Source organism: Elephas maximus, chromosome 1 (genome assembly GCF_024166365.1).
Source record: "Elephas maximus indicus isolate mEleMax1 chromosome 1, mEleMax1 primary haplotype, whole genome shotgun sequence".
NCBI classification, from domain to species: Eukaryota; Metazoa; Chordata; class Mammalia; order Proboscidea; family Elephantidae; genus Elephas; species Elephas maximus.
Genome location: NC_064819.1, coordinates 108,013,854 through 108,029,710, shown reverse-complemented (window position 1 = coordinate 108,029,710; position 15,857 = coordinate 108,013,854). Strand labels below are relative to the sequence as shown.

The following is a 15,857-nucleotide window of genomic DNA, read 5'->3' as shown; positions in this document are numbered from 1 at the left end:
TCCATTGCAACCCACTTTATTTTATTCAGGTCTTCATCATTCTTGTCTGGACTACATAATTCCTAAACCACTCTTTATCTTACTGCATTCTACACAATGCCCACAAATTAAGTATTCTTAAATATCAATGCTATCAATCCTATTCCCTGTTCAAAACTGCCATTGGTTCTCTCTTCTCTGGTAAAGAATTTTAGTAATTATTTAGGTTCACATTATTTAAGTACCAACTCTGTAAACTGACATTCAAAACCATCTGCCAAACTAGCTTTTTTTCAATTTATCTTCCACTAATCCCAAGTTTATGTCCTTATAAATATACTGAAAATACCGTGTTTCCACCTTAACCAGACCAGTTGCCACCGAGTCAACTTCAACTCATGGCAACCCATGTGTTTAAGAGTAGAAGTGTGCTCCACAGGGTTTTCAATGACTGATTTTTTGGAAGTAGAACACCAGGCTTTTCTTCTGAGGAACCTCTTATGCTGTCTCCCTGCTCTTACTCCTTAACTCTGTTCTTTTTCCCTTTGTTTTAAATAAGTCTTACCTAGCCTTCAGGGCTCATCTCAAATCTCATCCATCATGAGGTCTTCTCCAACTAGTCTAGCTAACTCTGGAGTGCCCCACTAAAGTCTATTAACTCTTTATCTACAACAGAAAGTACAGTGTAATTGTTTAAAAAACACATTTTACAGTCAGGCAAGGCTCAAATATTGGCTTCATAAGTTACTAGCTTGAGTGGCTTTGGGCAAGTTACATTATTCTCTAAGCTTCAGTTTCAACATTTACAAAATGAAGATAAGGATAGTGCACTTTGTTGTGAGAATTAAAAGAAGTTTTAACACATAATATGTATATATTAAGGTATATGTTAAATATAAATATATGTATACACACATATATATAGAAACCCACTACTATCAAGTTGATTCTGACTTACGGAGACCCATCCCATAGCGCTTCCAGGGCTGTAAACCTCCATGGAAAAGCAGACTGCCACATCTTTCTCCCAAAAAGCCACTTGTGGTTTCAAACGGCTGACCTTTTGGTTAGCAGCCGACCACTTTAACAGCTGTGCCACCAGGGCTTCTCATAAAAATATATATAGATATGTAAAACCAAACTGGGCTCAACGGCACTGGGTTTGGTTTTTTTTTTTATATAGGTATATATTTAAAAAAAAAAAAAAAAAAAAACCAAACCCATCATCATCAAGTTGTTTCTGACTCATAGTGACCCTACAGGACAGAGTAGAACTGTCCCATAGGGTTTCCAAGAAGTGGCTGATGAATTTGAACTGCCAACCTTTCGGTTAGCAGCCCAGCTCTTAACCTCTGTGCCACCAGGGTTCCATATACATGTATATATATATATATATATATACACATATACTTTAAAATATATTTTATACTGTATATATAAAGCTTCTTAATATAGTGCCTTGCACATATTAAGAACAAGAAATACAACACAACCCTCATTTTAAAAATGGTATTTTTAGAGAAGTATAAAATTGTAGGGTTTTTCTGGGCTTTTTCTTAACTAGTAGAGCTAAATCTTCTCTGCCTAAGATTTCTAGTTCTCCCAGGCAAGGTAATACTGCAATGCTGTTACCTTATATTCCATGTCAATTAAACAGGACCACAGGAGACAATCAGCATTCCCTTGTTTTCTTAGTTTTTGTTTTTCACCTCTTCTCTAGTTGTTAAGAACTTGTAAAATTTTGATTTTTCTCTGATACACTGAAGTGGACTTGAGGGAGAAAATTCAGATAGTTTTTTGGTATTAAATGCCCACTAAAACTGAAAAAAGACTTTTCTTTTCCTATTGAACCATCTTGGCACTTCTCTGGAAATCAATTGACCAAAAAAGGTGAGGATCTATTTGTGTACCTTTTATTCTGTACCATTGACCTAGATGTCTCTTACTATGTCAGTACCAAAACACTGCCCTCGTTATTGTAAATTTATAGTTAAATCTCGAAATCAGGTAGTGTAAGTCCTCCAACTTAGTTCTTATTTTTCAAAGTTGTTTGACTATTTCATATCCTTTGCATTTCCATAACATTTTAAAATCAATTTGTCAATTTCTACAAATTCCTACTGATATTAACTCTATAGGTCAATTTGGGGGGAACCGTACTCTAATAATATGAAGTCTTTTTTTTTTGATTATGTTGTTGTTAGGTGCCATTGAGTTGATTCTGACTTACAGTGACTCCATGCAACAGAGTAAAACTGCCCCATTGGGTTTTCTTTATGAAAGCAGATAGCCAGGTCTTTCTGCCAAGGAGCCACTGGGTGGGTTCAAACCACCAACCTTTTCATTAGCCACCAAGTGTTTAAGTGAGTCACCAGGGTTCCTTCCATGAGCATGGTATATTGATCCATTTATTTTGTCTTCTTTAATTTCTCTCAGTGATGTTTTATGGCTTTCATCGTACTGGTCTTACCTATATCATTAAAGTTATAACAAGTTATGATTTTAACACTATTGTAAGCAATATTGCTTTCTAATTTCAATTTCCTATTTTTCATTCTAGTATATAGAAATACTAATTTTTAGCATATTGACCTTGTCCCCCCGCAACCTTGCTAAACCTACTTATTAGTCTCATAAGTGTTGGATTTTGTTCCGTTTTGGTAGATTCCTTAGGATTTTCTATGTAACTAGTCATGCCACCTACAAACTTTTTATATCCTCTTCTGGTTCGACTGCACTGTCTTGTACCTCCAGCACAATGTTGAATAAAAGTGGTAAGTGTGCATCCATGACTGTCTCCAGTGTTTGGGTTAAACTGATAAACCTCTAGCTAGACTCCGCAACTCCAGGGACCATAACCACAAAACAGAAATCACTGTATGAATAACAGGTGTGCCTCCCTCTATGCTACAAGCTGATTAGTTCCTTCTAATCTCCCTCTAATTGTTAGCAGAATTCATCTCCTTGCAGTTGTAGGACTGAGGTCCCTGTTTTCTTGCTGGGTGTCAGCTGAAGGCAGCTCTCAGCCCCTAGCCATGTGGCCCTCTCCAAAGGCTCTCTCTTAACATAGCAGCTTATGTCTTCAAAATCAGCAAGGACTCTCCAACACCCACAACCCTCTTTTTAGCAGTTAACTTCTAATTTCTTGTATCACCATACAGCTGTTTCATGATATATGCCTTCAGAAAATGTTCACCGTATGTTTGGAAACTAATGAATTAAGAGCAAGCAATACGAGAAGAGAACAAACATAAGTTCCTCAGCTAAAATAAACAAGTTACAAAGTGGTCCTGATGGGAGTCTTTACCCTGGATATTTTTTAGTATTATTTTTATGTGAATCCTACTACTGAAACTTTCCACACATAACTATTCCAAAACTAGAAAATACCAAGTTGCAAATGCAGGATGGTTGAGCAGGGCTGCTAACTCTTAATCCATTAAGAGGCTGGATGGTAAAATTGAAAGTAAACCTCAGCATCAAAACATCAAAATTACTGGCTTTTTCCCTAGTTTTGAAATGTGTCACAGCCATGAAAAATAATTTCTGGAATGTTTCACCCACTTGGATCAGTTAGAGTATCAGTTTTTTTGGTTGTACACATCATAAGAAGACTCAGCAACATGATATGAAATACAAACCATTGACTAGATAGTGCACGTTCTGAACACTATACACAATATGATGTCACTGCATTTGGAAGCTTGACATTCTAAGCCAACAGATACATAGGACACACGGAAATAGACTTTATAAACATTGGCATTTTCTATACAGGTGTACGCAGTGAGAAAGATAAGTGTATAAAGAAAGGGAACATGTCCATTTCAATTAACATTTGACCACCAAGGAAGGTACATACCACTATCTTCAGGTGGAGATAAGAAAGTTCTTCAACAATGCTTTGCAGCTTTAAAAAAACAATGTACTGTGTGAGGAGAATAGTTCTTAACTGAGGAATGTGCGTTTCAGAGAATTAGTGAATCTTCTGAAAACTGCATGCAAAATGGTCTTATGTACAGATATGTATTTTTCTGCAGCAAGCAAGTTTACAGATTTCAAAAGATTGTCAAAAGAGTATGTAACTAAGTTACAGAACCACTGACTTGAAGTATTATAAAACCAACTCAAAAACTTTATTAAAAAAAAAAAATTAGGCATACAACCAAAAGCTAAGAAGTTTCCTGAATATAACAAAACACTATGAGGGAAAGATTAGCAGGGGCAGGGGCCTGGGGACTATGGTTTCAGTGGACATCTAGGTCAACTGACATAACAAAGTGTATCAGGAAAATGTTCTGCATCCCACTTTGGTGAGTAGCGTCTGGGGTCTTAAAAGCTAGCCAGCAGCCATCTAAGATGCATCAATTGGTCCCAACACACCTGGAGCAAAGTAGAATGAAGAACAACAAAGAGTCAAGGAAAATATTAGCCCAAGAGACAGAAAGGACCACATCAGCCTAAGACCAGAACTAGTAGCTGCCTGGCTACCACTAGTGACCACCCTGACAGGGAACATAACAGAAAGTCTCTTACAGAGTAGGAGAAAAGTAGAGTGCAGAACTCAAATTCTAGTAAAAAGACCATACTTAATGGTCTGAGACTGGAGAAACCCCTGGAGTCTCTCAACCCAGAACTAAAACCATTCCCAAAGGTTAGACTGGACTATGTAAGACATAAAATGATACTTCCACGGAGTGTGCATCTTAGTTCAAGTAGATACATGAGACTAAATGGGCAGCTCCTGTTTGAAGGTGAGATGAGAAGGCAGAAAGGGACAGGAGCTGGCTGAATGGACATGGGAAATCCAGAGTGGAAAGCAGGAATTTGCTGTCACATTACAGAGAGAGCAACTAGAGTCACATAACAATATATATATAAATTTTTGTATGAGAAACTAACTTGAGCTGTAAACTTTCACTTAAAGCACAATTTAAAAAAAATTAGGCACACGACAAGATGTGCTATATAAAGTTTAAGACCAAAAGAAAACCTTCCTTACTGTGATGATTAAATTTCTGACTCTGATCCCAGAATAATAAAGAAAATTTTCACATTTTTTGCCATCAAATGTTTATGTACCATAACTTTGCCTCCTTTATTAGTGGCACATTTTTATTGTCCATTGTATTTTTCCTAAAGAACTAAACAATATGCAGCCTCCAGCTTGACAAACCCTATATCAAGATCAGACAATAAAATAAAATAATTATTCCGTGTTCCTTAATCGCAAGCTTTCCCAGGCAGTTCTATTACTACCCTTTATTTAGCACAATGTATTCAAGGTTTTTTATTCAAGGTTTATCATACAGCTGTTCAACAGTAAAAGAAAACTTTACATCTTATTTTTAAAATAAGGCACATGGAAAATTCACTACTGTAACTACAAAGAAGTTAAACACTCTTGGACTTTTTTCTGGACAAATCTGTATTGTTTCTGCAAGTAATAACAGATTGCCTTATAGTTAGCTCCCCCAAGAAGTTTACTTGCTGCGGATTTGTGTCCAGTTTCTAACATTCAAAGTTGTCTACTGAAAGGGCTCTTCTGAATAGGAATAATGTTACAAAATAATAGTTTTAAAAGTACATGTTACAGATGAAGGGGAAAACAGATACATTGTTTTGACTAGAACCATTATCCAAAGTATCAGAAAATGGAAAAAATGTGTCAACACACTATTGAAAAGCCTCTAGATGTAGAATTCTTTGGGAGATCCAACCAAATCCCACTTTCATAATATTCAATTTAAAGAAATACAAGACTCTCTTCTTTATGAAAATTCTCTTAGATCTGGTATCTGAAACTATCATAATCTAATATTACACAAAAACAAGTTTTTATTGCCCTAACTTCATCCTAGTCTAAAAAAATACTTTTAGGTTTCGAGTACATTTTATTTACCAAAGTACTTGGATACAGATTAGATCACAAATCTTTGTCAAGGAGATAAAGATGAATTTATAAAAAGTATTTCTCATTCCTCTATGCATCAATAATCAAGAATAAAATATAGTAGGAAAAAAAAGAAGTCACAATAGCAGTAAAAGATTTAAAGCATCCAGGAACTGACATTACACACGAATGCATAAGACCTTTATTGAAAAAATGTAAAGCTTTAATAAGGAAATAATAATTGGATATTCATATTTTTTATAAATCCTGATTCCTATCTTCTTACCATCCATGCACACAAAGAATGGATTGTAAATCTAAACGTCAAAGGCAAAACAATAAAGCTTCTAGAATAAAATAGGAGATGACCTTCATAACCTTGAGATAGACAAAGGTTTCTAAAGCAGGGCATAAAAAGTATTATCTATCCATGGAGGGAAAAAAAAGATACATGAGACCGAATTAAGAATCTTTGTTCACCATAAGCCACCATTAAGAGAGTGAAAAACCAAGTCATAGACCAAGAGAAAATACCTGAATACATATATCTGACAAAGGACTCACATCAAGAATTTATAAGGAAGCCTACAGATCAATAAAAAAAGAGTCGAGACAATCCAATAACAACAATATATGTACAGATAGATACAGATACATTTAGACAGGCACTTCATGAAAGAAGATATCTAAATGATCAATAAGCTTATAAAATATTCAATTTCTTTAACATCAGGACATCCAAACTAAAACCGTAATGTGACATCACTACCTGTAAACCAAACTCAAACCAGCTGCCATCGAGTAAATTCTGACTTATAGTGACCTTATAGGACAGAACAGAACTCCCGCATAGGTTTTCCAAGGATGTAATCTTTACAGACTCATTGAGTCAGAATCGACTCTATAACAACAGGTTTGGTTTTTGGTTAATATTTACAGAGGGAGCACTGGTGGTGCAGTGGTTAAGTGCTCAGCTGCCAACCAAAAGGTTGGAGGTTTGAACCCACCAGCCGCTCCACGGGATGAAGATGTGGCAGTCTGCTTCTGTAAAGATTACAGCCTGGGAAACCCTATGGGGGCAGTTCTGTTCTGTCCTATAGGTTATTTAGGAGATAATATTGAAGTCATTATTCCCTGTCCTAGAACATGACCCAGCTGGAGCTGGACTCACAAGGATGTATCATCTGGGCCCTGAGGTATAACAACCTTGGAAAACATCTTTTAGGGAAACTTTCACATAAACAAATCATAAAACACGCCACAAAAGACCCACATACTTTCCACTATCTTTTTCTATTAGCATTTAGTGAATAGTAAGATTTGTGGACCAGTGAAGACTTTCCTGACTGTCATTACTGAAACCTGTACTCCTGATTGTTAAGAAAGACGACTCAAAATGTAGAATCACGGTGACTTAAGTTTCTAGCCAATCTGTGAAAAGGTGAAGCTTTTGATAGTTTTGCGCATTTGTAATGTTAATATATACTGATGATTCTGTAATGTTCCATGGCTCTGGCAGCAGGCTTGTCCATTTTCCCATTCTTGCCTATTCTGTAATATTCCTCAGACTCAAACAGACATGGCTCTGGCAGCCTGCTTGTCCGTTTTCCCACTTTTGTCTATTCTGTAATTTCCTCGGATTCAGGCAGACATGGCTCTGGCAGCATGCTTGTCCATTTCCAAATAATGCCTCTTTGAGTATATGCCAAATAAAACCTTTCTTTTTGCTTTACCAAACTTTGTTATGTTTTTACCCTAGCACACAGAGTCACTATGAGTCAGAATCCACTCAGCAAGGGAAATCTTTATGAAATACTACAAACAGTATTCTTCTGGAGCAGAAGACAGACTAATGGAATATTACAGAAACAGACCTATGTATATACAGGAAGTTGAAGAAAGACTGGATTGTTTAATAAGTGTTGAGAAAACTGGTTCACTATAGAAGAATTAAGGTGAACACCACATGGTTACAAGACCCAAAAGTAAACTATAAGGTAACTGGAGGAAAATCTCTTTGTGAACTTCTGGTAGAAAATGATTTCTTAAGCGAGGTTTAAAATGCGCAACCATAAGGTGAAAACTGATAGACTAAAAGATTTCTGTCCAACCACGTACAGAGAGAAGCAAATTACAGACTTGGGAGAAGATATTTGCAATGTCAAAAATAGACAAGGGACTGGCAACTAGGATATACAAGGAACTGTCTTAGTTACCTAGTGCTGCTATAACAGAAATCCCACAAATAGGTGGCTTTAACGAACAGAATTTATCTTTTCACAGTTTAGGAGGCTAGCAGTCAGAATTCAGCATGCTCTAGGGGAAGGCTCTGTCTGTCCACTCTTGGGGATAGTCCTTGGCGATCACGATCACAATCACGTAGCATGTATCTACCCCTAGGTTTGTGCTTGCTTGCTTGCTTGCTTGATCTGCTCTTTTCATTATTTCAAAAGGGATTGACTTAAAACACTCCTTATGCTAATACTGCCTTGTTAACATAACAAAGAAAACTCTTTTCCAAATGGGATTATAAACTACAGGTATAGGGGTTAGGATTTACAACACATATTTTGAGGGGACACAATTTAATCCATTACAGAACCCTTGCAAATCAACAGGAAAAAAAAAAAAAAAAACAGGAAATCCAATGGAAAAATAAACAAAGACAATAAATAACCAATTCACAGAAGCAGAAACTCATCTGGCTAATAAATATATGAAGAGATGCTCAACTCAAATTAGTAATCAAAGAAATGTAAATTAAAACCAAATGCCACTTTACAGCCAGCATATTGGCAAATATTTTTAAAAATTAGATTATACCAAGTGTTGATGAGGATGTGGAGGAAAGAGGAGCCCTTATGCACAGCCATTCTGGGGAGCAATTTGGTAGCACTTAGTGAAACTAAGTATATGTATATACCCTGTGACCCAGCAGCTCCACTCTTGAGAACATTTCCCAGAGAAAACCTTGCACAGGTTCAAAAGAGGATGACTGAGGACATTCATCATACAAACAGTAGGGAGTTAGAGGCAACCACTGAGTTCATCACTAGGAGAATGATCTGTAGACATGGTGGATCCATACCATGGACTATTACGCTATAGGTCCCCTCATTGCATTGAGTCGATTCCGACTCATGGGGATCCCACGTATGTCAGAGTAGAACTGTGTTCAATGGGGTTTTCAATGGCTGTAACCTTACAGAAGTAGATCGCGAGGACTTTTCTCCATGGTGCTGCTAGGTGGATTCAAACCACCAAGCTTTTGCTTACTAAAAGCAATCAATTACAAATAAATGCAGCCACATGGATGGATCTCTAAAATCACCATTGAAAGAAAAATAATGAGATCTATATAGCATACCACCATCTTGTAAATTAAAAAGCATATACACAAACCAAACACTGTATAATTTATAATACATATCTAAAGAGACATACCAAATACAGCATTGGGTGCCAGAGTGTGGGTGGGATGGGGAGGGAGTGGGGGAATCACTGCAAAAGGTAAAAGAAGGGAAATAAAATGAGAGGGGCTTTGCACAGCCCACTGGTAATAATGTGCTGGGAACTGATTAGAAACGTTGAGTGGCTTAATATCTTGTACCTCAGGTTCCCTCAAAATTCTCATCCTTTTTATAGTTAAGAAACCAAGAAGCTAAGTTACAATAATTTAAGTTAAGCTACAAATGACAGAAATGTTCATTCAGCTTTTTATTGATAACACTAACCTGCCCTAGTTATATCTAAGAGAAACTTGCTTTCACGGATTTCACAGCTTCTCAATATCCATGTACTTGGAAAGATGAGAGAATTTGTGCATCCTTCCACGAGTCTTTGTGATTCATTCAGGCTGGAGTTTAAATTTCCTTCCAATCAATCCAAGAAGGATCAGTGTGACCAAGCAAAGCAGGGTCCAAAGGCAGGAAGCAGAAGCAATATGATGTTATGGAAGTACCTTTCCGAACAGTCCCTTCTGTTGTTGTATAGCCTTGGGGCAGCCCTTCAATGTAGGTGCTTGGCAACAAGTCTGCTGAGATAGGCTGACCTTGTAGCTTCTGTAGTCTCTCTCGTACAGCACTGGTCAGATCTATAAAAGCCTCGTCGATGCTTGCACGTTCAATCCCAGCAAAACGAGACATTACCTCCATCACTTCAACACTGGCTTCCCGGTACCTGAGAAGTATATATATCATATGTATGGGCAATAAATGGAGTCAGCAATGAGACTGTTGGCCTCATTCCCTCTCTCCCATAATGAACAATAAAATAATACACATTATCAGTGCAAAGTCTTCTTAAAGAGATGCATGACTTGACAGAAACCAGACAGTAAGTCAACTGAAGGGGTGAGTAGGCAGGCAGATGGTCAATAACAGAAGCAAAGAAAAGAAAGAACCATGGAGGCAAATATTTTTAGGGTGATTCTAGTAGAAAGCATTCAGACCATGAACATGCCTATGTGGCAAGGATCTCTCTAAACAGGAAACAAATGTCTTGCCCTAATTTTACTAGAAAGCATTTTATTATGATCACTTATTCCTTTTGTTATTTTCATATATCCACCAGTCTGCTGATTCTATTTGTCTTCAAGCAAGAGGTAATTTATATGGAAGACTACACTGACCAGCGAACTCAAGTATCTGGTCTTCCTCAGAATATTTCTCATTATAAATTAATAAATGACATTACGGATTTTATACCTCAGTCACTGGTGAATCTGGTTAACATAGGAACTGGTCCTCCCCTCTCTAACCTTCTCATTGCCCCCCCTGCCCCCGCCACACCAATCAAATCTGATCACTTCTAGACATATTAACATTCAAATTATCAAGCTGAAGTGTCTAGAATGTATGATCCATCTGTGTAGACTGACAGCCTTGTCTAGGGGATACCAACCTAATCATATACCTTCTATCCAAACCATAAAGCCATAATGAACAGCTCTTCTGGTCCTCCATAAGCAGTTTTCTACGGCAATATGTGGATATCTTCTTTGCTCTGCTTTGGAATTTAAAGTAAGTTCTTCATTCTTGTTGAATCTAGTTCATTTACCATAGAAATGGAAATATCTGTACCTCTTCACTAAGATTCCTGTGAAAACTAGTATTAATTATTTTAAAACAGTCTCACATAACAAATTACAGAAAGACTTTGGCTTTTTTTCTTTTAATCATTATTTTGGCTAGGAAGAGAATAGTCTTGGGCAGTGGGGGGAATATACCCACACACATACAGAGCCAGACAAGGATACTCTACTACAGAACTGAGATTCCTTCACAGCCTCTTCAGGCAAATTACTCCAAGGTATTTTTGAAAATATACGATAAACTTTATACAAAGTACTTAATATACATGCTTAGTGTATATATATATATATTTCTCCAAACAATATTTTTATAACCTCACCCAAGTGAATTATTAAAATAATAATTTTAAATTGGAGGTCTTACTGACTCTGGTCTATAAGCTTTGTTGTTGTTAGTTGCCATTAACTGTAAATTTTCTAAAACTGCCTTTGCTCACTGCTTGATGAAGATTTTAAGAGTAAAGCAAAATAATTCATTTTTAAGCTGGTGTAGTATAGCTTTTCAGAACCAAACTCTGAAGTCAACAATACATATTTCAGGGAAATCACATTGTCTACACCAGCACAAAATTCTGCAATGTAGCATATGTCCACAGACTGAATTAATCCTGCTTTAGGGCTTAAGTAATTAATCTACAGCCAAATCCATCTTCTTTTCTGGCAATAACTCCAATATTGAGTTGGCTGTGCCACTCTACCATTAGATTTTTAATTCATAAATGAATTTAGGAATATTTTAAGCTCTGAGTCAAAGCATGACCCCTACACCATACCACACAGTGTAATAGACTATGAATATGTAGATATTGGAGTCTTAAGGAATAGGTTTGAATTCTCAATCTACTACTTTCCAGCTGTATGAAATTATCTAAGCTCTCTAAACTTGTTTCCTCATCAATAAAGGGAGAGTAATACTAGTACCTAAAGGAACACTGGTGGCACAGTGGTTAAGAGCTTGGCTGCTAATCGAAAGGTCAGAGTTTGAAACCACCAGCCACTCCGTAGAAGAAAGATGTGGCAGTCTGCTTCTATAAAGACTGCAGCCTTCGAAACCCTACAGGACAGTTCCGCTCTGTCCTACAGGGTCTTTATGAGTTGGAATCGGCTCCATGGCAATGGAGAATACTAGTACCTACCTTGGAAACCCTAGTGGTATAGTGGTTAAGACTCTGGCTGCTAGCCAAAAAGTCGGCAGCTCAAATCTACCAGGAGCTCCTTGGGAACTCTATGGGGCAGTTCTACTCTGTCCTATAGGGTTGCTGTGAGTCAGAATTGAATCGACGGCAATGGATTTTTAGTACCTACCTTATAACAATGTGAGATTTAAAAAAAAATGTTGACTCTAAAGAGCTTAACACAATGCCTGGCATATAATATATGTTCAATGCCGGCTATTAGGATCATTACAGTGGCTGGGGCTTGTGACTACCTCTGACTTAGCTATGCCTATACGGATCTCTGTTCCAAGGCTACACTTCTAAAATTCGGGGAGAGACAGCTAGGTTCAAAAACAAGGCAATCTCCTTTGAGGTCATTCAATCTGGCAAACAGTTTTAGATACTGTACTGGAGTATCAGTCTGACTCTGCCTTCCCTGGAAAAACTTCTAGTTTCACAGTCAATTTCATCACTTACTTTAAACGCTTTAAACTTTGGGCTTGAGACCATGAGAACTGGTATTGTTTCTGTGGGTTTTTTGTGGCAAATATTTACGTAACATAACGTTTGACATTTCAACAATCTTCACATGTACACTTCAGTGACACTGACTATATTCATCATGTTGTTTAACCACCACTCTTATTCATTCCTAAATTATACCATCATCCTTAACAGAAGCTCAGTGTCCCCTAAGCACTGAAATATTAAGTTTTAATTATAGCAACCAACTTTTAAACCATTAGGGAAGTAAAACAGTGCCAAGGGTAGCAACTGTTATAGGTTATAATGGCTCTGAGCTGCTCCTGAAACGCAATATCAAAATCTGTTTTCTTTTCAAAGAGACAAGATGGCTGACCAAGGGGAACTTTTTCAGACATTGTTTACCACAAAACAGGTTTGAAACACCAGTCCCTAGCCTCGTAGACATTATTTCCAACTCTTCTATTCCCTGTTAAACAAACTTTCCTTCTTACTTTGTGAGGTCAGCTTTCCCACGGGACTCATGAACTTGTACCAGAAGAAGATCTGGACATAACTTCTTAGCATCATCTGCCCACATGCTTCTAGCAACTCCGAAAGCACGAGCTTCATAACTTACTGCAATTATCCTAAGGTTAGAAAAAAAGGAAGAACAGAAAAATATGATTCCATTAGGACAAGCAAAGACAATTAGAAACTTAACAACATAAACAGGCTATAAACCTATAACAGTACAAACTTTTTGGCCATAGATGCCACCATTCAATCATAAACACAACAGTTCAGAGATCTCAAAAATAAGACCTAGCATATATCCCTACAGATTGAAAGAGTAATTGATGGTTATAACAATAACAATGATACATACCCACCACCCTTCCATGATCTGTACTGTGCAACTGCACAAGGTTTATTCCTCAAATGAGGATTCTGCCGCTGCTCCACTTGAACAAAAAAACAGTCCATGTCCACTAAAGCAACTACCCGATCCTGTCCAGGGTAGGTGGTAGCCATTTTTCTGGAAAACAACATTTCATGGACAATTAGAAACGATACCTATTGGAATGGATTCTTAAATACAAAAGTACAAGCAACACCAACAACAAAAACATAAACTGGACTTTACTGAAGTTAAAAACTTTTATGCATCAAAGGCCAATATCAAGAAAGTGGAAAGACGACCTACAGTACAGGAGAAAATATTTGGAAATCATACAAAAGAACAAACAACCCAGTCAAAACACGGGCAAAGGACTTGAATAGACATTTTTCCAAAGAAGACAAATGACCAATAAACACATGATAAGATGCTCAACATCATTGGTCATTAAGGAGATCCAAATCAAAACCAGGAAATGAGGTACCACTTCACACCCACTAGGATTGTTATTACTTAAAAAATAACAAATGTTGGCAAGGATATGGAGAAATTGGAACCCTCATCCATTGCTGGTGGGAACGTAAAATGGTGCAGCTGCTGTAGAAAATAGACTGGTGGCTCTTCAATCAGTTAAACATAAAATTATATGGCCTAAGCCAGACACAGCCAGACACGAAAGGACATATATTGCATGATCCCATTTATGTGAAATATCTAGAATAAACAAATGCATAAAGACAGAAAATAGATTAGTGGATACCATGGGCTGGGAAGATAGGGGAATAGGGACTTATTGCTTAATGGGTACAGAGTTTCTGTTTGGGGTGATGAAAAAGTTTTGGAAATGAAGAGTGATGGTGGTTGTATAACTCTGTGAGTGTGATTACAGCCACTGGATTGTATACTTGAAAACGATTAAAATGGCAAATTTTATATTGTGTATATTTTACCACAAAAAAAAAAAAAGGATACCTAATCCAATGTGCCATTCTTCCATCACAGAGTCACCATGAGTACACTGGGACCTAACGAGAGTGAAACAAGCATTTTCTATACTACTGACAGAATAAATTGGTTCAGTTTTAGGAAGATAATAAGTATAAAGGCCTAAAAATACCTACCTCCCCAAAGAAATGAACACTTCACAAAAGAAAATATACAAACATCCAATAAGCCCATGAAAATGGGTTCAAATCATTAATCTGTTGCCGTCGCGTCAATTCCAACTCAGAGTGACCCCATAGGACAGAGGAGAACTGCCCCGTAGGGTTTCCAGGGGCGGCTGGTGGATTAAAACTACCAACCTTTGGTTAGCAGCTGAGCTCTTAACAACTGTGCCACCAGGGCTCCCGACATCATTAGTCATGGGCCAATGCAAATTAAAACCACAATATACATCAATAGGGGAATAGAGCCAACAGCTAATCTAGCTGATAGACAGAACTTAAGTATAAGTTCAGGGAAAAGAGAAGCAGAAAATGATATACAACATCTTAACATTTATGTAAATACTTTAACGTCTTATTTTGAAATAATTTTAAACTTACTGAAAAGTGACAAAAATAGCAGGGTTTCCATAAACATAGTTTCCCCTAATGTTAACATTTTACACAGCACAATTATCAAAACTAAAAAAAAAGAACATTATTGGTATAATATTATAAATTCAACTACATGCTTTATTTGGATTTTACAAGTTTTTCCACAAATGTCCTTTTTCTGATCCAAGACTCCATCTAGGATCCTGCACAGCATTTAGTCATCATGTCTCCTTAGTTTCTTCCAATCCATATACTTTCTCAGTCAGTCTTTGTTTTTCATGACCTTTACACTTTTGAAGAGTACCGGTCAGTTATTTGGAGAAGGTCTCAATAAGATTTTGTCTGATCTTTTCCCACATTTATAATGAGGTTATGCATTTTTTGGCAAGCTTTTCTAAGTGTATCGAACCAGGAGTCTTGCCTTCCAGTAGGAGATCTGGGTTCAGTCTCCAGCTGGTGCACCTCAAGTGTCATTGGAGGCTTGCGTATTTCTATGATGCTGAACAGGTTTCAGTGGAGCTTCCAAACTAAGACACACTAGAAAGAAAGGCCTGGTGACCTACTTCTGGAAAATCAGCCCCTGAAAACCCTATGAATCACAATGGTCTGATCCAATTGTGCATGGGGTTTCCATGAGTCAGGACCACTTGTAGGCAGCTAACAACAAGGTAGTGTTCCCTGGATTTGTCACTGAAAAGTTACTATTTTTCCTTTTGTAACTAATGATCATCTTGAAGGAGATACTTTGAGACTATGATAATATCCTACTTCTCCTCAAACTTTCACCACTAATTTAACCACTCATCAGTGGATCTTGCTGTAATAATCATTA

General features: G+C 37.2%; 1 protein-coding gene across 6 annotated transcripts in view; it reads right to left on the bottom strand.

The window, feature by feature from the left end:
- The window catches only part of POLH (DNA polymerase eta), a 36,427-nt gene that overhangs the window by 18,016 nt on the left and 2,554 nt on the right, over window positions 1–15,857 (bottom strand). For 4 of the 6 annotated variants that reach the window (XM_049892738.1, XM_049892729.1, XM_049892766.1 and 1 more), the window contains exons 2-4: window positions 13,473–13,622; window positions 13,099–13,233; window positions 9,834–10,051 (exon numbers count right to left, since the gene is read on the bottom strand). In XM_049892738.1, the coding sequence (XP_049748695.1) occupies window positions 9,834–10,051; window positions 13,099–13,233; window positions 13,473–13,618 (499 nt within the window). In that variant the 5' untranslated portion in view covers window positions 13,619–13,622. Of the gene's footprint in view, window positions 1–9,606; window positions 10,052–13,098; window positions 13,234–13,472; window positions 13,623–15,857 lie in introns of those variants that run through there. The other 2 variants (XM_049892781.1, XM_049892746.1) reach the window with 2 other exon arrangements.